The sequence below is a fragment of the Miniopterus natalensis genome, chromosome 2 (assembly GCF_054644295.1).
Source record: "Miniopterus natalensis isolate mMinNat1 chromosome 2, mMinNat1.hap1, whole genome shotgun sequence".
In the NCBI taxonomy this organism is placed as follows: Eukaryota; Metazoa; Chordata; class Mammalia; order Chiroptera; family Miniopteridae; genus Miniopterus; species Miniopterus natalensis.
In genome coordinates this window covers 16,744,314-16,763,386 of record NC_142082.1, presented here as the reverse complement: position 1 = coordinate 16,763,386, position 19,073 = coordinate 16,744,314, and the positions used below count along the sequence as shown (strand labels likewise).

The 19,073-nt window shown below is 40.7% G+C and overlaps 1 protein-coding gene across 4 annotated transcripts in view; it reads right to left on the bottom strand.

Annotated features, from left to right (window-relative positions):
• NRG1 (neuregulin 1) overlaps positions 1 to 19,073 on the bottom strand; it is an 889,211-nt gene that overhangs the window by 9,113 nt on the left and 861,025 nt on the right. For 2 of the 4 annotated variants that reach the window (XM_087814157.1, XM_087814155.1), the window contains 4 exons: positions 14,468 to 14,526; positions 7,662 to 7,685; positions 2,973 to 3,075; positions 1,321 to 1,447 (listed from right to left, as the gene is read on the bottom strand). In XM_087814157.1, coding sequence (XP_087670283.1) covers positions 1,321 to 1,447; positions 2,973 to 3,075; positions 7,662 to 7,685; positions 14,468 to 14,526 — 313 coding nt within the window. Of the gene's footprint in view, positions 1 to 1,320; positions 1,448 to 2,972; positions 3,076 to 7,661; positions 7,686 to 14,178; positions 14,527 to 15,128; positions 15,197 to 19,073 lie in introns of those variants that run through there. The other 2 variants (XM_087814156.1, XM_087814158.1) reach the window with 2 other exon arrangements.

The window sequence follows — 19,073 nt, the reverse complement described above, 5'->3', positions numbered from 1 at the left end:
ATGAAGGTAATGTTTAACAATTATTCAATGCTCATTAAATGCCACTGGGCTGTTTCTTATAGATTCTCCTATTTGATGCTGAGAAGAACTCTCTGAAGTGGGTGTTATTTTTAGGCCTGTTTTCAGAATGAACAAATAGGGTTTAGAAAGGCTAAAGCCTGAAGTCACACAGCCTGAGCCGTGACTGGAACCCAGGCAGTCATTCTGCTTCCTGTATCTTGTAACACTCGTAGTGGCGGCTTATAGGTGTGTCTGTCGTGAGTGTGTTTATCAACCATGCAGAGCATGCTAAGGAACACTGGTAGGGGGAGGAAAGCAGCCGAGTATGGGGATGTGCTAGCACCTTACTCTAGCAGTCTCCTGAAGGCCTTTGCCAGAAGCCTTACGAGGGGCTTAGTAACTACAAGCTCTGGACTTGGCTCCACGATGTATTTGCTCCACACACAATGTAACTTTTTCTATAAGATAGAAAATGGCAGTGCAATATAATCTTGAGCTTTGCTTACAAAAAGCCAAACATCCGAGAGAAATGAAGAAAACAGGAAGTATATTTCGAAAGCCAGGAAAACTGAGTCCAGCTCTGGCCCTTATCTGTGAAAAAGGGAGGATTGGAAGATGCTGTCGAAAGACTTTCCAGAATCTAATAGTCTATGACTTAGTTATATTTAAAAGCTGAGTGCTTGGTAAATTTTAAACAAAATACTTGAATGGTTCGGGATAGATCTCATCTGCAGGGTGCGACATCACGTGGAAAGAGTCAGGGAGTAGGAAAGCATTGTGTTCTTCCAGTTGTGCTGAGAAGCAAGTTTGATAAGTCACTTGACCTTTCCATGCCCTAATTTCTTCCTTTGTAAATCAGAATCAGCAGATCGCCAGGCACGGTGAAATGCCTCTGCTGAAAATCACTCTGAAGCCCTTAGCTCGGTTATCAGCACTAATCAGTTATAGGCTGGAGTAGCCCTCATTTCCAAATTATAAAAATAAAACATTTCCTTCTGATTCTTGTACCATTAATTTCCTCATTTCTCTTTGTGTTTTTCTTTTCTTTCTTCCAGCCATGGCCTCCCCGCAGAACAAACCCAACGTTATTATTCCAGCCCCTTAATGAACACTTTAGAAAAGGAAACGTGCTGGTTTTACAGTAACCAAATCCACTTTAAAAAATGTTCCCATTATTTTCTCCTGGCAAAACCTTGGGTTCCTGGAAGCCATGGAGATTAATGGCAGCAGCTAAGAGCCTAAGAGCTTTAGAAAATAAACTTCAAGGTGCCTGGACAGAGGAGAGATGCTCAGCTTTTCCACTGGCCAGAGTCAACATACATTCACCAGCTGCACGCTCTCGGGGGGTGGGTTAGGGTGGTGAGGCCCGTTCGCGATGTTGACCATGTTGTTTCGCTCGGACCTAAGGCTCTGCCGAAGCCGGTCGTGGAGCTTTTTCCGCTGTTTCCTGCAGATGAAAAAGGGAGCATTTAGTTTTTTCCTCTATTGCTTACATGTCTTATTTCAGTCAGTCCTTTGTTTCACCACCACGTAAGTCAGGCAGTGGAGGGGTGGCGAGGGAGGGGCAGAAGGACGCGCCCCTTCATCTCAGAGTCTGCCTGTGGCCAACGGGGAACCACCGCCCCGTCTCAGGACACAGACGTGAGACGCGCCTGGGCTTCTTCCAGGGGTGAAACCCGACGGCTGAGAGACGGCAGAAAGAGGAGAGGCGATCTTGGGCCGACACCCCGCCTTCCCTGGTCCACCCATCTGTGCCTCAGTCTTACAGGTGGCCGTTTGTCTTAGGGAACAATTTGTGCTGTGCAATGGACAAAGCTGATTTCTTATAATTTTGCCTGTTTGCCTTAAGAAAATGCAGTCAGTTTTGAGTCTGTACATTACACATGGTGCGTGTGCATGGGCTGTGCTGCACACGAGTGTATGTACATATTGTGCTTGTAGATTTGGGCACAATTGTAACGCGATTCTACTCTAGTAACACTTTTTTTTTTTTTGTCTAACTAGGTAATCAATATTAAAATGTCTAAAAAGGCTCCTAAGGATGACTCCATGAAGGCTTATCTCTGTCGCTTACTCAATCCTGGCACTGAGTCCTGGGGTCTTAGGAAAACACCATCCACGGTTTCATGGTAAGAAAGCAACTGTCCCTGTTCCTCAGGGCACCCTTCAGATCACAGTAATATCCTGTGGCTGGTTTTGGCCAGAAAGTTTATGTGATGAAGCAACAGAACAATACTGTTAATGTTGTTTTAGGCTTGAAGGGGAGGTTATACGTCAGAGAGAAAGTGGAAGGAATTCATGTCACAAAGTGATTATGTTTGTTAATATGGACTCAGTTTAAAGGATCAAAAACAGTGGACACAAATCTGTTTCAGTGTTTTCCCTTTTGTTCTTTCAAAGCAAGTTTCGCCTGATTTTCCTCCCATGAGATTCCTTTTGTACATCTCACGCTCGCGGGCATCTGAACTGGAAATTTAATTATACCGAATTAAAAAATAATCAGTATAATGGTCAGAATATGGCATTTCTAACACCGCCACGCATTTCCTTTATCTTCTAAGCGTTAGTGCAAATTGCACATGTCCTGAGCAGTGTTGGACAGGCACACTTCGGGCACCTCCCACTGTCCCCTCAGGATGTTGTGGTGTGTGCACCCGCATCCATATGCGTGCACATGCACACGCCCAGCCCTGTCTGAGCCTGGCCCCCCAACCCTTTCTCTGGTCATGGGGCAGCAGTCACTCATCAGAAGTCTTCCTAACATTTTCGCACAAATAGGCAGTGCTTTCTAACTGTGTGGTTAGGAAAGGTGCTTGAAATGGATGACTCAGAAGAAAAACGAAGAGAGAAAGGCCCCCAGGGCCCCTCTCCCCTGTTTCTCAAGGCTGGGCTGTGGAGGCGGGAGTCTGCACGGCGTTTGCAGGCTACACTGTGGGTGCACCCGAGAGGGAGGCCCCGAGGGGGAGGTTTACTTGGTTTTGCAGTAGGCCACCACACACATGATGCCGACCACTAGCAGCGCGATGCAGATGCCCGTGATGGTCAGCACCCTCTTCTGGTAGAGCTCCTCCGCTTCTGGAAAGGGACAAGAGCAGATGTCACCAAAGGCCCAGTACACGTGCCGGGACTTAACAACTGAACAGTTGGCATGCTGCATGGCACTGTCCATGGTCACAAGAAAATAAACATGTGACGATTCATTACTTTTGCAGACATACTGAAGGTCCAGCATACTCTGCACTGCTTTTTGAGCATGAACAGCAAAGCCACATGGGGCCATTGACAATAAAAAGTAGTATGCCATAATATTACTTTAATTATACTCTATAGATACATATGTATTCAACTAGCAAATCATAAACATTGATTATCAAATAATTACTTGTTTGAAACTGTACTTTTTATATTTAAAAGAATCTCTTGCAAACATCTCTTGCAAAGACAACAGGAATCAATGCCAATGAAAAGGAGCTGGATCTGGCACCACGGTACCTTCCTCTCTTCCTTTCTCTCTCCACCCCCAGTCTCTTTTGATTTCCCAGCTCTTGTATATTCCAGTGGTCTTTACAAAGAACTTTATAACTTAATGAAATAAACTCAAACACATTTGCAAACATGAGCTTGGCTTGTAGTTATCAACAAAATTGGTGCAGGATCCCTATGATTTCACAGTAAAATGCGAACGTAAGCCCCACGATGTGGAGCAGCAAGGCGCTGTATCAGAGAAAACCCAATACAATGGGTAGGACAGCCCTGGGCCAAGGTGAGGATTTGTTCTTCGGAGGACAATTATTATTACTTCACCAATTGTACTTAGAGACCTCGTCCATCTGTATAAAGGAACTACTAGCAAAATAGTGTGTGATTTGGAATAGATTATACGTTCCTGCAATGACCAACATGGCAAATCAGCTAATGGAGATTACACCAAGGAAGTGTGATACTTAGAACTAAAGTACTATTGTACCCCAAATGCAACCAGTCTCTCATGCACAGAAGCCTTTCTATTTGCAAATCAGTATTTGGGGTAGACAACTTGATTATATGGTGGGTCAGGTTCTTAACAAGATTGGCTGACTTAATGGTGAACCCGATTGCATGGGAGCTGAGCTTCCAACCAGTCTAATGGCACTCACTGGAAATTAGTCTCCAGGTGACTGAGAAAGAAGCGCAGCCAGTGTATAATAAGCCGTGTAAGCTGTACTTGGTTTTCTGATTAACAAGCCGGTCCGGTCAAGAACTGGAGAACATTTTACAAATGAGCACCTCCTATCTGGACATCAGCGTAGGGCCTTCTGAACATTGTCAGTTTACATTCTCCGTCTCTGTGACCACACCTCTTTTCTCTATTGAGAGAGGGCAATTCGCAGGAAGCTTTCTTGAAATGAAAAAGTGTGTTTTAATTTCTATGATACAGCGGACCTTATCATTAAACAAAACACTTCCTACAAGCCAAGCCCACGGTAATCAAATTCCAGTTAACAGGTCAGGAACTTTGTCAAATCAAATTAATAGAGCACTGATTATTAACAGGGGGAGGCGGAGGTGGACAGGAGTCAGTGGGTAAAAGACTAGAATGCCGCAGATTAGACAGAAACAAACGCGAGGGGTTGGAAGTGGAAAGGAAAAACAAACCGAGAGGACAGACAGACTGACAGAATGACCGAGAGAGGGAGGAAGTCAGGTACAAGGCAAAACAAGGTTACAAGTGGAGGAGTCATCTGGAGTCCCTGGCACAGCATGCCTGATACTAAGGGAGGAAAACAAACAAATAAAAGAAAACCAGAGGGAGGGAAGGCTCAGGTAGGAAGCAAAGGTGGGTGCAAAGTTGGAAGGGTTACCCCATACAGCATAACGCCTAACCTAGGCTGGCCGGCACGTGGAGGCCGCAGTTAGGAAGCGAAGCAGCTGGGGCACTGCGGTGGAGCGTATTTTGTGCAGCAAAAGTCAAGGGAGGAGTGGAATGTGACCGCTTGTGTGTTAACTGCTTGTGTCTGCTGCCTCCCCTCCCCCATAGCCACAGGGCAGGGAATTCTATTTTATGGGGTGCTAATCTGGGAGCTGGTGCCCCTGGAGCCTCCCCCTTAGCCTGGCATCCAGATCAGTGCTTAGCTGAAAGGCCTAAGCAGCAGAGGCAGTGCCCGTTGGTCCTTGTGGGTGGGACCCAGGACACAGAGCTGGGCACAAAGGCTCCCTTGGTTGCTGAGAGCTGGTTAGGAAAGGGGAGTGTAAAGCTACTGCTGCCAAGAGAATGAAGACCCTGCCTTCAGCGTGCTTTTTCCACTCACTCTATTTTTTTCTCCTTTTAAAATGGCAAGCGTTTGGTAGTGTTGACATTTTAATATTGTATCTTTAGAAAAAGATTGGGAAATTGCTTCTGCAAACTACAAAAATGGGACCTATCCACGGAAGACACAGCATCACGTGTGCTCTGGGAGGTTCTTTTGACAAGTTTTTTGATTGTTGTTAATGGTAAGAGAATAGATTGACCTGGGTCTGTGAACAGGGCCTATGATGACTCGCCTGTTCTTCCTAATGTTATGTAGGAAGGCACATATTTTCCAGTGACATCAGTGATGGAAATAAAAGGGCAGCTCCATGAAGGCCCAGGGGTAAAGCAAAACTGCTAAGATGAACCAACGAACGCCAAGGCCCACAGAATACAGATGTGGGGTTCAGATTTTGCATTTAAACCAGCATTTACTGAATGCCCTAAATGTTTCTCATCTAAGTTTCTGTTTGATTTTCCATTGCTTTTCTAGATCATGTGGGGCTCCCACAATAGGAATGTGTTAAAAAAAAATTCTTGATGAAAAATAATATAAACAATGGTTTCTCCCCCTGGTTTTTCCTTATTTTTTTCCTAGTGTGACAGGGTCAATGGGTAACAGTAAATTAGAGGCAGCTCTGAAAAAGAGAAGCCCTCAGTCCACTGGCAGATCTGCCTTAATGAGTGGAAATGCTGCCGAGACCTCTGCTCTATGGTTTGGCTGGACGCACTCAAGTGACTCAGGTCCGGCATGTTTTCAGTATGGTCTGGCCAGGCCAGGAGACAGAGGCCTTGTCTTTCTCAATTTTAATTGACCTTTAAGATCTGACTTTCCTTAAGGGCGGACCGTTCTAGCCTTGGGACTGTGGAGCCTCTGGAAGAATTGTCTTTATGAGGCACCGAAAACCAGCACAATGTGCCTTCATTAACCCTTAAGACCTTGCTGAGGGGGAAGTGGTGTAGCTGAGCTATCCTTTGCCTTAGTTCATTGTTTGAGAATGAAATAATCAATTCTACAATCAGACTCTAAAGTGATAAAGTAGGAGAGATGCTGTTTGGGAGATGAAGGGAGGTGATGCTGGGATGTTTTTCCTCCCTGCAGGAAAGGCCAATAAGCCTTTTTAGAAGTGGGTCGGTTTTATCCTGGGAGGAGTAACCCATATAGGTAACTCCCTTCAAGTAAACGACCTGCCACTCAAGTGACACTGGTGGGCCATCTGTTGCCCCTCACGCTTGGGAGATGTTCTCTGATGTTCAAAGGACCGCATATAAATGCAGGGGGTTTCTCATAAAATGAATAGTTTCCTCTTGGAAGTTTTTTGGAGGAATGGACAATTAGCAGAGTTTCTATTCCTGCAACTGCTCGAGCCTGCCACAGTCTCGTTTTCCACAAATTATGGAAAGTGCATTAGCTGTCAACTGTGATGCTATCAGAAGACGAAAGAAAACAGCAGCTGTGGGGTGCCCTCCCTACATGATGTCACCGACACCAGCTGGATGTGGGCAGATACTCTGTTAATCAGGACACTGTTACCCATGACCACAGTCCAGGGCTGTGTGCAGTGCTCAGGAGGCTGGGCCTGCAGGATGGAAGCTAGCAGGGCTTCCCCTCCTCCCAAGACTGTCCTTTTCTAACTAGGATGAAAGCCTTCAACAGGAGCATGCCCCAAATTCATATGCTCATAGGAGATATTTGATGTTTACAGTGCTTGATCACTTGTCTGGATAATCTTAGTGACTCATGTTTAATTCTATTAGCACTAGAATTTTCACCTGAAACAGTACAAGGCTTATTTATTTCTGTTTTATATTTCCTTGCTCAGGAGCTAATGAAGTTGACAAGAGTCATGATTGAATAGCTCCAGAAAATCAGAGCAATTCATGTCTGCTCCTATCATATTGTGTTGCAATCTAAGGGCTAGAAATGTTACTATATCACATATGATTTTTATATTGTATGTCAAACTCCCATCAGCCTGAGATGTGGTGTTTTCTAAGGTGAAGTCTTTAGAACTTCTTTGGTTCTCAGGCCCCTCGTTTGGTTCCTCCTGCAGCCTTGTGCACCATTCCAACTTACCCCAGCTCTGAAATAACAGGATGGCCAGATCCAATCAGTGGGTCAAGGAATGTGGGATGTATGTGAATTGGCAGCGGGTGATGTGATTTTAAACTCTAAGTGAAGCTGGGGCATCTAAAAGCTGCTGTGCTCAGTAACATTTTGGTAAACTAATCATAGATCGAAAGTGGAGAAATCATTGTTATAGCTGTATGATCCCTTCTAAAGAAAAAGGAAATTAGTTAGGAACTGAAAGGTAAGAGTAGGGAGGGAAAAAGATTTCAGCTCATAGGCTCTAAATTCTGCAGGCTAAAAGGAATGATGATTGGTCCATACCCATAAATTCAATCCCAAGATGCTCTGCCAATGCAGAAAGTTGACAAAAAAAGAGAGAAAGGGAAAAAGTTTCAGAAAAGAGCAATACACTGCACTCCAAAACACATTACACATGACTATTACGGCTCTCTGTGCGTGCACATTGAACAGGACACACGGTGGTGGTTAGCCAAGCAGTGCTCAGGTACGCCTCCCAGAGTCCACACAGGGAACTTCTCTTTCCAGAGGTGTGCCAACAGGGGCACACGAGTCTTTATTAACCCTTAAAAGGCCTTACTGAGGGAGAAGTTGTACAGCTGAACTACCCTCTACGCTCCTGCCCCTATGCTGTTTGGGAATAGAAATATCATATTTACAATCAGAAAAGGCATTTGGCATTACTTCATTCCTGTATTTTTAAAAGGCAGAAGCAAAGTTCCAGGTGGGTGAAATTATTTTCCCCAAAGACACACAGAGGCAGAGCCAGGAAGAGAAGCCAAGAAGTTAAAAATTTGGTCTGAAATTCTATCACATTGGTTTCATATTTTAGTTATGCTCTCTTCTTTCTTGCTGCTTTGGTTATTTTTAAAAAAAAACTCTATCTTCTTGCCTTGGTCAGCGTGGCTCAGTTGGCTGGAGTGCTGGCCCGTACACCAAAAGGTCCCGGGTTTGATTTCCAGGCAGAGCACATAACCCAGGTTGTGGGTTAGATCCCCAGTCAAGGTGCCATGGAAGGCAATCGACTGATGTTTCCCTCTCTCTCCCTCTCCTTTCCTCTCTTAAAAAAAAAGAAAAATCAAATAAAAAAAATATATTCCTGGGTGGGGATTAAAAAAATTCACTAAAAATCTCCCCAAAACAACTCTATCTCTTTCCCCCCTAACTTTCTACTTTCTCCACCACTTACGTGATATTTAACAAACATTTCTGCCCCCAAAGCCAGACAGAGCAGTGGGGATTCAAAACCTGCTTCTAGTTCTTTCATGTCATTGAAACAGCAAACATTTAAGGCCTTTTATAATTGTAAAAAAAAGGGGGGGGAGGGGATACAATTCCTGGGGTCTTTAGTCAATTTTATTACTCCCTCAAATAACCGAGAGCCAACTAGATGATTGCTCCACAGTGCTGAGCCCCGGTGCCCAGATGCCAGCCAACAGGCACAAGCGTCCAGAGGACCCGAGGGCAGCCCGGGGCAGGGAACTCAGAGGTGTGAGCCCCCGGCCTGCAGTCCTGGCAGATCTGACTTTGGAGGTGCCAGGATTGCAGGACTGGCAGGACCTGTACAAGCTCAAATGAGCAAAGGGGCAACATGGGGCCAAAGAGAAAAAAAACCCCTGGAAATGACTTTCCATTCTTGAAACAAAAATTATTAATCAAATTTCACCATGTGGGGCCCTTAGGAGCTCCTAGTGTGGTGGGGAGGCAAGGGCAGAATGAACGGGCCAGGAGGCTGCACTCCTTCCCTTGATCATGGGCTAGGGAGATACCAGGGCGGCTCACACATAGCACAAGGTGCCTCTTAAGTTTAAAAATGTGTGGCAGAGGGGTATTTCTCTTACACAGCCCTCAGTTTGGGCCTGGACAAAGCGCCTCATACAGAGGGAAGAGTAGGAGCTCGAGTGCTGGAGTCGTCCTGGTTTCAGGTCCCGACTCTGCCATTTCCCTGTTCAGTGACTTTGGACAAGTTAATTTCTCATTGACAAAATGCTTATGACACTAACACATGCCTCGCAGGGCATGGAATAAAGAAGCCGTGAAATAGGCTGGCCAACGGCCGAAGGGTTAACAGCTTGGAGGACAGACACGTCCCGACGCTCCCCTTGGGCCAGTCACCGCGTGGAGGTTTACTTTTGACTAATTTCACGGCCAGGAAAACTGGAAGCTGGGATACATCAAGAATTTCCACTTTAAAAACTTGCCACCTCTTAAGGAAATGAGGTTTCACAGATTAAAAAATATACATATCAAGTAGTACATTGAGTAACGATGATGAGGGGCACTATGTATAATAGAGTCCCCTCTGCCTGCGGTCTGGGGTACTCAGGCAAATAACTACATTTTTCGTAAATTAAAAGCCAGAGGGTGTAGGGTTAATTTGGTTGCACAATGTTCACAGCAAAGCAGTGTATCCAAATCCAAACACATTTCTCTTGCCTTTGTGCAACAATTTGACAAATGGACACTTTTTCCCATTTGTTCCCTTCATTTAAACTTTGGAACAATAGGTATGAAAATTCATGTTGGGAGGAAGCGATGATAAATGTTCTCACACATTTTCATGAGGAGATGACTCAAAATTTCTCTCTAGAAAACTCTCTATTTCTTGCCTTTTCCTCCTACCAGTCAGTAACAATTTAAGGGTTAAAAATCAAGAGATATCTACAGAAACTCTTTCCAGAGAATCATTATTGCATGCCTACGTGAACACTGCTAATGATCTATATTAGTTGCATAGAAAGCTTGGTTAAGTCTTCAATAGAATTAGTAGCATGCCCATGCATACATATTACTGCATTTACATTTATAGGTAAGTCTGTGAGCCTAACTATAATTTCATTTCATGGGAAGTCATTCATATCAGGCAGCTCCAATTTCAAATAATTCAAAGGGAAATTGGTACTTAAAACTGGAATCTCTTCTGGCCATAAGCCCTAACAAGGAAACAAGCAGAGGAAACATGCATCCGTCATTCTAGACCTGGAGCAAACACTACTCTAATTTGTTTTTACTATTGGTGGCTACGCTTCTTCATTGTGAGTCAAGGAAAGCATAACACACAAACACTTTTCATTTTATAAAGAGGTTATTACTTTCTATCCAGTCTATTTAATCTAATGCTGGCTTAGGATCATTATGCATCCTACGCTTCCTATTGAACGTCTGCCTAGCCACATTTTTTCAAATTAAATTAATAATTCAAAAACACAAAGGTTACTGTAAACAATTTAGTTTCCTTTTCTACATGTGATTTCCTGCTGTGCAGTAAGCAATATAAAAAATTAATTTAAATCGAAGAGTCTTCAGAAACTATTAAATATTGACTCACTAATCCTTTGCTTTAGGATTTTATAATTGTTTGAAGAAAACTGATTAACCTGTAGGTTAATTTAAATTTTCAATTCCATTAGAGAAATGAACAATGAAACAACTTTCTTTTACCAAAATTATATGTCCATGCAATTATGGTTCCTGTTAAAATTTGAAGACTTTCGGGATTTTATTCCTTTACACATCTTGGGTCTCCTTATGGAAATAATCTCAAAGACTTGTGTGTAGCCTTTACTTTCTGCACCTCTGAGATTTCTGAAGTTCTGTCAATGTCAGTTCTACACGGAACCAATTTAATGTCTGACTTTTAATTTTCAACTTACCTTTACAAATGTAGATACATTTTTTTTCACATATACCAATCCATATGGCCACTGGGCCTTTTGAAATGTAATAGGAGGCTCTCTCCTTACTCCCGTTTCCATGAACACAAGAGCACACTCACAAACACAGACACAGTAAATCTCACTACTCTCAGTTGGAATTCATAACTTTGTCATAGACTGAGTGTGCCTTTATTCCACTGTCAGCAAGATATGTGTTTGATAACTAAATGAACAACTTTAACAGAATTTTAAAGCATTTAAAAGATTTATATTAACACAAGTAATTTATGAAGTAACCTCTGATTAAAAACTACTTTTAAGGGTATCTGCTAAGTTTACTCATTCTGAGAATGTGCCTAAAAGTTCTAAAATTGCACTCCTTAAAAAATATTCTATAGTTTGGGCTATTCTGTAATTACTTCCTACTACATGTTAGTTTATATATGACATATTTGTTCCATACTTCCTCTAACTATTGAAGCCTTCAGTGTTTTTCACCCTCTCCATAAAGTCTATAAATTGATTATGGATTGCCTGTACACACACACACACACACACACACACACACACACATTGATGAACACCATCCTTTCAAGTAGGAATTCTGTGTCCATAGGTTAAATCTGAAGCTAACTAGCCTTGGCAATATTTTCCTAGAAAGTACTATAAATATGTTTTATTTCAAGGCACATAGCTGCCTTCAAGAAAGTCATATAAAATAAACATTTGTTCCATTCTTTCATAATTTAAATCAGTTTTTATAAATCAGTAAAAGGCCCCATAGGACACTCTGACCAGAAAGTTGTATCAAATACTGATAATGTAATTTATTTGTTAATAAGCGTTGTAAAAATCGTACATTCTTTTAGAATGTTGTTTTTCCACTGAAAATGTGGTTTGGCAAGTAAAAAAAAAAACTTCTCTTTAAAGCTGGGGAATATCTTTTCTTTTAAAATTTATGTTATGTGTTTTGGACTTTATGATACTAACAAGTATATTTTAAACATTACCACTGTGGCAACATTTTTTATTCTTTGTGCAGCTCTCACTGCTACTTGAACATAAAGTTCTTAGAACAGAAACATTTATTTTCCTGCTGTCTATGGGGGAGTTTGCAGAAATAAAAATTGAGAATTTATGACATGGAGGTTAGAAAATTAACTCTGGGCTAGACAAGTTTGGAAACATTTCTGGTTGGAAGCCCTTGCTTTTCTGGGCACGAGGCAGAGCCGATGCACAGTCATTACAGATTTTGTTCATAAATGTGCTTCCGATCAATCTTTGTTAAATAAGGTTAAATAGGAACGCTGCTTTCCTGGATGTCTTCCAAAAGTGTCACTGAAAGCTCACTAAAGAATTTACTCAAGGAATCACATTCTGATTAAATACATACTGTGGCTCTTTTTAAATATCTTACAGAAGAAAATGGTCTCAAAGAGAAGCTGAGAATATTTTCTCGGGTTACAACTGTCAGATCCAATGGCATTATTATTTTTAGAAATATCTTCATTTTTAATACTTCCTCTATATAGTGGCCCAATATTGCCTTCAGTGCACAATGAGACTATTTAACACCAAAAATTTGAGTATAATGCAAATGTTCAGAATTTTCATTAAATTATAAAATATTTCATTGTTTTTATACAGTCACATGGATTTGCTAAATCTATATTATTTGAATACAAACACACATTTCTAAAAGGAATAGCTTTAATATATTAAGTGAAATTCTATTATTTCTCTTCTATTTTTACTTTCCTTCTTATCTACTTTTTAAAAAATTAATCTATAACTCTGGAGAGAAAAATTCTGCCAACTAAATGCATATTATTTTAAGATTTGTCAATAAAATGAAGACTGCATTTGAAAATTTAGTAATATCAATTTACTAATTTTTCATAACAGAAAATGGCCAAAACATAATCTTTGATATGTAGCCCATGTAAATATATAACTAGTAGCGTTTTGCTAAATAAATGATATTTATAGACCAATAATAAATAGACCAATACTATGGGTCTAATCTCCCCCTAATGCATATGGAATTTATTTTTCCATGGGATTTATTATTTAAAGACTGTTAACCTGAGAGACAGAATCTTATCCTCCGCGTGCGTATGAATAAGGGTAAATCCCTTCATTTAGGGCCCCCAGATGACCAGCTCCTATCACTGTTTCCTGTGTTACATAAATTTACACTGCAATGAGCTACGTGTAATATTATTCAGGGTGAGCAACTGACAATCTAAATCAGAGGTGGGCAAATCCAGCCGGCTGCCTGCTTTTGTAAGTAAAGTTTTAATAGCAGGGAGCCAGGCTCATCAGTCTGTGCACTCACTATCTATGACTGCTTTCGTGCTACAATGGCATTGTTAGGTCATCGTGACAGTGATGATATCACTTGCAAACCCTCAAATATTTACTGTCTGATCCTTTACAGAAAAAAAAAAGTTCTCAACCTTTGCTCTAAATGGATAGCTTTATGGAATCTATAAATACAATGCTTTGGAAGCTCCAAAATCAAGAGCTATAGTCCCAATTCACGATAGAAGGGCGGGTGCACAGTTCAGTTATCCATGCCATCACATGCAATGGGAACTGGGTTGCTTAGGAATGATGCTCGAAACTTCATGAAGCCACAGAAACACATCAACATTTCTCGGTTCTGTGTTTAAAAATATATATCTAAAGGTGAACTGTTATATTTCAAAGTAAACAATAAATATTTTTAAAAAAACCTAATATCCCCTAGCATTACCATTGAAACTGGCAGTAAGACCTGCTAACATAAATAAATGACTATTTAAACTAGTTCTGAATCACTTGTTTCCTAAGCAACATATATAAAAGCCAGGCTGTCTCATTTGCCGTGCAATGTTTGTTTGTTTTTAATTTTCCTAACTCAGAGCTTTTTTTTTTAATACCTAAATGCAAACTGCTGGTTAATGAAGAAAAACATCTGAACTCTTTTTATTATGTTTATTTGTTATAAATACATTCTGGAATCAAAATGAACTTACCATCATTTCAAGTGCATATGGGTTACAACTTAGCAACATCTTTCTCAGGATGTTGTCATTTCATAAAGAAGATGGACTGCTCGGTGGAATGCTTTTATTTTATCAATAAAAGTGAGACTTTTCAATGCCTTTATTATAATTGCACTGCTGCATAGTGACTCTCATTTCGCATCACATTATTCCAATATGAATTTCAGCAACATCGGGGGCCTCACACACCTATCGGATTCTCAGAGCCAACTAGTCACAAACAGAGGAAGTAATACAATCGCTTGTGTTAATGGTCTCATGCGACAGGCAGAGGCGGTCAATGTTAGGCCTGGTCAGACACATCTAGCTCTAGGTGGAATCTGAGGGGAGATGCGGCAACAAGAAAGCAGCACCGACTGAACATGCTCCTACTCAGGCAGAGACAGAAAGGGGGTGGACGTACTGTAGAAGCTGGCCATAACGTAGTTTTGGCAACGATCACCAGTAAACTCATTTGGGCACCTGAGAGAAGAAACAAAAAACAATGGTAGAAAAAACAGAGAAAAAGAGAAGAGGTGAATATATGCTAGAAAGAAGCTCCTTCAGTGTCATTTGACAGCTTGGCGAGTTCACCCTCAGGAACGGAGTCTTTGTCCTAATCATGGCTTTCAGGCTCTGGCGTTTGCCCCGAAGGGTTAGATGTTTGGACCAAAGGCGGTCCTTGGGTTTGTAGATCCCAGTGTTTTAAGTGGCTGCTTTCTTTCAAAAGGAGCCGCTTAAAGGATTTTAAATCTGACCTTTTCTTCATCTCGGTTTTCCATCTCATAACTTTACAGTCAAAAATTTGGAAGAAAAATGTCTGTTGTTGGTGTTGGCCTCCCTGCCGTGGTTGCCAGAATCCCTGGCCATCCTGCTGGTCATTCTTTTAAATTTATGGCCTTTGGGGCCCATGTTGCGAGATGGTTGAACAAGGTCGGTCGGATTGGATGCTTTATGCCCCGAGTGGTGAAACCATAATTAGCACAAAAGGAATCAGTTACAACTGAGCTGTAAAAACACCAAGTGGTAGTGCTTGTTGCTGTAGTTTGGGGGAGAAAGCAAATTGTCAGATTATTTTAACATACTTTCTTGGTTTTGGACTTTCATGGGCACATTCTCAGTACATCTCGCTCCAGTGAATCCAGGTTGGCACCTAGAGGGCAAAAATGTGATAAGCAACAGAACGCTAAAGACATTGAACTTTCAGACTGGCAATTTCCTCCTATGGCATATGGAGAGTCCTACAAATGACCTGGTGGCCGAACAACATGAAGAGAAGAAACAGACAAAACATTTAGAAAACCATGTCCCATGAAAACTGTGGGGTATACATTTCTGTTGTTACTTGTTTCAGTCTTTGTAAGTTAACCCAAACTTAGCTAGAGTGAGGCTGAAACATCGAGTAGGGAGGCAAGACCCGGGCAGCTGTCACTTTCCTTCTGGCATTTCCATGTTTGCCACTGTTCATTGACTTTTCCTGTGGTAACAGGGGTGACCAATTTGTAAGGTATGTAAATATCTAACTACTACGTTTGCACCTGAAACTAATATAATAGTGAATGTCAACTGTAATAAAAAATAATTTAAAAAAACCACAGGTTTTGGTAAGAGCTTACATGGTTCCACCCATAATCTTCAATTACTTAAATGATTCTGAGCCTTTACTTTTATAGACACTCAATTTTGTACTTATTTTACAGATATTTCTATGTTATAAGTTAACTCATCAAATTACAATGGAAGTCATGCATTTTCACAACCTAATGATCACTGACAAGAAAAACTACATTCCCTGTATTTTTTAATATGTAACAAATTAGGTCTCATTTTTAATGGTGAAAGACAGAAAGAGGCAGATTTTTATTAGAACAAATTTCACTTCATTCAGTTATCCCAAATCAAAGGCAAATACACTTTTAACATTTAAACATTAACATTTCTGCAGTAGTACTTGATGTCATTTCGGCCACTATCATGCTCCAGTAAGTGGGGCCAGAGAAAAATTCTAGGAAGCAATATACTTATAGACGCTTGACACCCATGGCCGTGATTATTACTAATAGTTCATCTATACCACAAATGTTACACAAAGCACTCAAAATGATTTAGTTCTGATCGCACATACTTCATGATTTACACACAACCCTTTCTCCTCCAGGGTAAATAAGAATAAACACTATCTTTTGGCATCGAAGAGTTGTGAATAAAACTATTTGTTTTTACTAATACAAGAGTATTTTTAAAATTTTAAAAATTTCCCTTAAAGGCAAATTCGATGCAAAAAAATGTTATCGCATGATTTGGTACATATAATTCTCCTACTGCATGAAGAAAGGCATGCAAGATAAAATGCTGGCAGTTCCAAATTTTCAGCCCCACGAGTACCTGTGTAAACTTAAAGTATAAACGATCATTAACAATCATACGGATGAGCTTAACAACAAACATCTTGTGTTGATTGATATGGCCCTTTTAAACTCTTCAAAACACTTTTACATGAATTAACTGCTTATTTTTTGTTAGAATATTTTTGCTGCAGTAAACAGAGGAAGATCTACTGAGACAAATACAGAAATAAGAACTCTGACCTTCCAGGCTGGGTCATTCCTCATAAAGATGTCACTCTACATGCTAAATAAGAACGCCTTCACAGATTTATGCAAGAAAAATACATGGAAACCTACTTTCCATATAATGTAGTTGACATAATAATTTCTGAAATATTTGGAGTTTTTGTGTATTTGTTTCTGAACCAGGGCTATAAGCCCATATAGTCATAACATGCAATTAAGCAGGTAATTTCAGAATTAGAGATATATTCTACAATGACTGTTTCATTTTACCTGTTTGCTTTCTTGAAAAAAATTAAAAATCTCATATTGATCACACAATAATCCAACTTTTTCATACAAAGAACATGGTATAAGATATGTGAATACTGTGTGTTTGTGCGTCTGTCTGTGTGTGGGGGGGAGAAAGAGAGAGAAACATTTGAGGTCAGGAATCACCTATTTAAGGATTATGAAATTAGCAAGTAGCTGAGGAATCAGGAGTCCCTTAAGAGAAGGAATATGAATTTATTAGAAAATTGTCATTGATGCCTCTTAGATGACAATTTTGAAATCAGAGGGCACAGGACTAGGTGAAGGGGATCAAAAATCGTATCCAATCAATTTTGTAATTAGTATGAAATTCTAAGTGTTTCCTAGGAAACTAGGAACCACTATTATGGGATGGTGGTTTATCTCTGTCATAAAATGATACAGAATATTTGGTGCAGTAACACTAGAGCTTAAGGTATGCCAATTCGTTTTGGAATTATCAGCTATGTCTGAACCAGAACTATCCTGTCACTAACGTTGATCTTCACTCAGATAAATTTTCTTAGCGTAAAGCCTTATTATTTTTCAGAGTGGGGTCCACGGACCAAGGACACCAGCATCTTCTGGGTTCTTGTTAGTAGAAATGCAGAATCCCAGGGCCCAGTCCAGAACTACTGAATAAAAATCTGTATTTTAATAAGATCCCCAAGAGATTTGTATGTACATTACAGTGTAAGGTGTCAGGGACCCTGACCTTGGGAGATGAAGGCTAAGGCTCTCTGTCCTGGCACCACAGCCTCTTGCTGCTTGGAGGTGAGCAGCCCACTGGGCTTCACGGGGCTTCAGTTTTTCTCAGTGATGAGATTAAGGGATTTAACTAAGTGATTATCAAAGGTTTCTTTTACCACAATGGTTCTGGGAATAAAGCTCTTCCTAACACATGGAATCACTGTGCCAAAACCCCACCATCATTTTTTTCTAAATGCATTACCAGTCAGGGGGGACTCAAGGATTTTCATAGAATAAACTTTTAAGACAACCATGGAGGTAAAACAAATCACAAAACCTACTCCCAAGCAGTTCAAGCATTCAGCAACAACAGTCGTCGTATAGCTTTTGTGGACGTCTAGAGTTGTTGCCAAATCAAATGGAAGGAAGTGGAAACTGAGATAGTTTCCGCACTAGCAAAGTGCAGACTGCATGGATTGTGTAAAAACAGATTGTGCAAATGAAAACTCATCTGCTCTGTAAGCCTGGATTAAAGTCTAAGGAATTACTTCTAAAAGAACAGGGAGACTATCTGGCTTCCGACTTATTTCTATATTAGCATTATACATTAAGCATCCGCTCTATCACTTTCCTGGGAGATAAGAGTACAGTAAATTTAATCTGATTCTGAGCAATACACTTTGGCATGAGTCTGAGCAAATTCCAAGAATTTTATTTCTTAGAACCTGGCTGAATAACAATGAAGCCCCCACTGTAGCTTCAAAATATATATACCATTTGTTCTATTGATTAGGTTAGAAGATGGAATAATTATTTTTATTTTAATATTTGCTCATAATGGGATAAACAATCTTTGTTCTATATTTGTCCTTAATGAGATGAAAATTCACAGGCAGTTTGTATGAGATTAGGTATCACTTCTTTCAACTAACCCTGACCTGTACCTCCCCATCGCCCTCTTTCACACCCTGGGCCCCTCTCAGGCTGTCCTGTCGCACCCTGTCCCCATCTCTTCGACTGCCCTTATCTATGTGTGCTGTGATTATCTCTCTGTGAGGACAGTGACCATATTTTGATCACTTTGCATCTCTAATGTTTAGCACAGTGCTCGGCTCATAAAGGGCTCTCAAAAATGTCTGTTAAACTGAGCCTAAGGTAGGATCAGACAGAAGTGTCCGGTAAAGAACTGTATCAAAGAGACTTTCATATAGTCAATTGATTTGCCAACTACAGGTCAATACTGAACTTCTGGCTTATATTTTTTTAGTTTATGACAGATTCTCCTCTATAGGCTCCTAAATAACTTTTTTATAGGAGCTCCCAGCACCCTCCTCACACACTCCCTCCCTTAAATAGAAACCTTTAACATTGTGCTGGGAATTTGAAAAGACTCTGTAATTCTTTAAGGGCAAGTCTATTATCTCAAATTTAAATCCTGTTACTGATATACCAGTTTAGGTAGGATTCAATAAAGCAGTA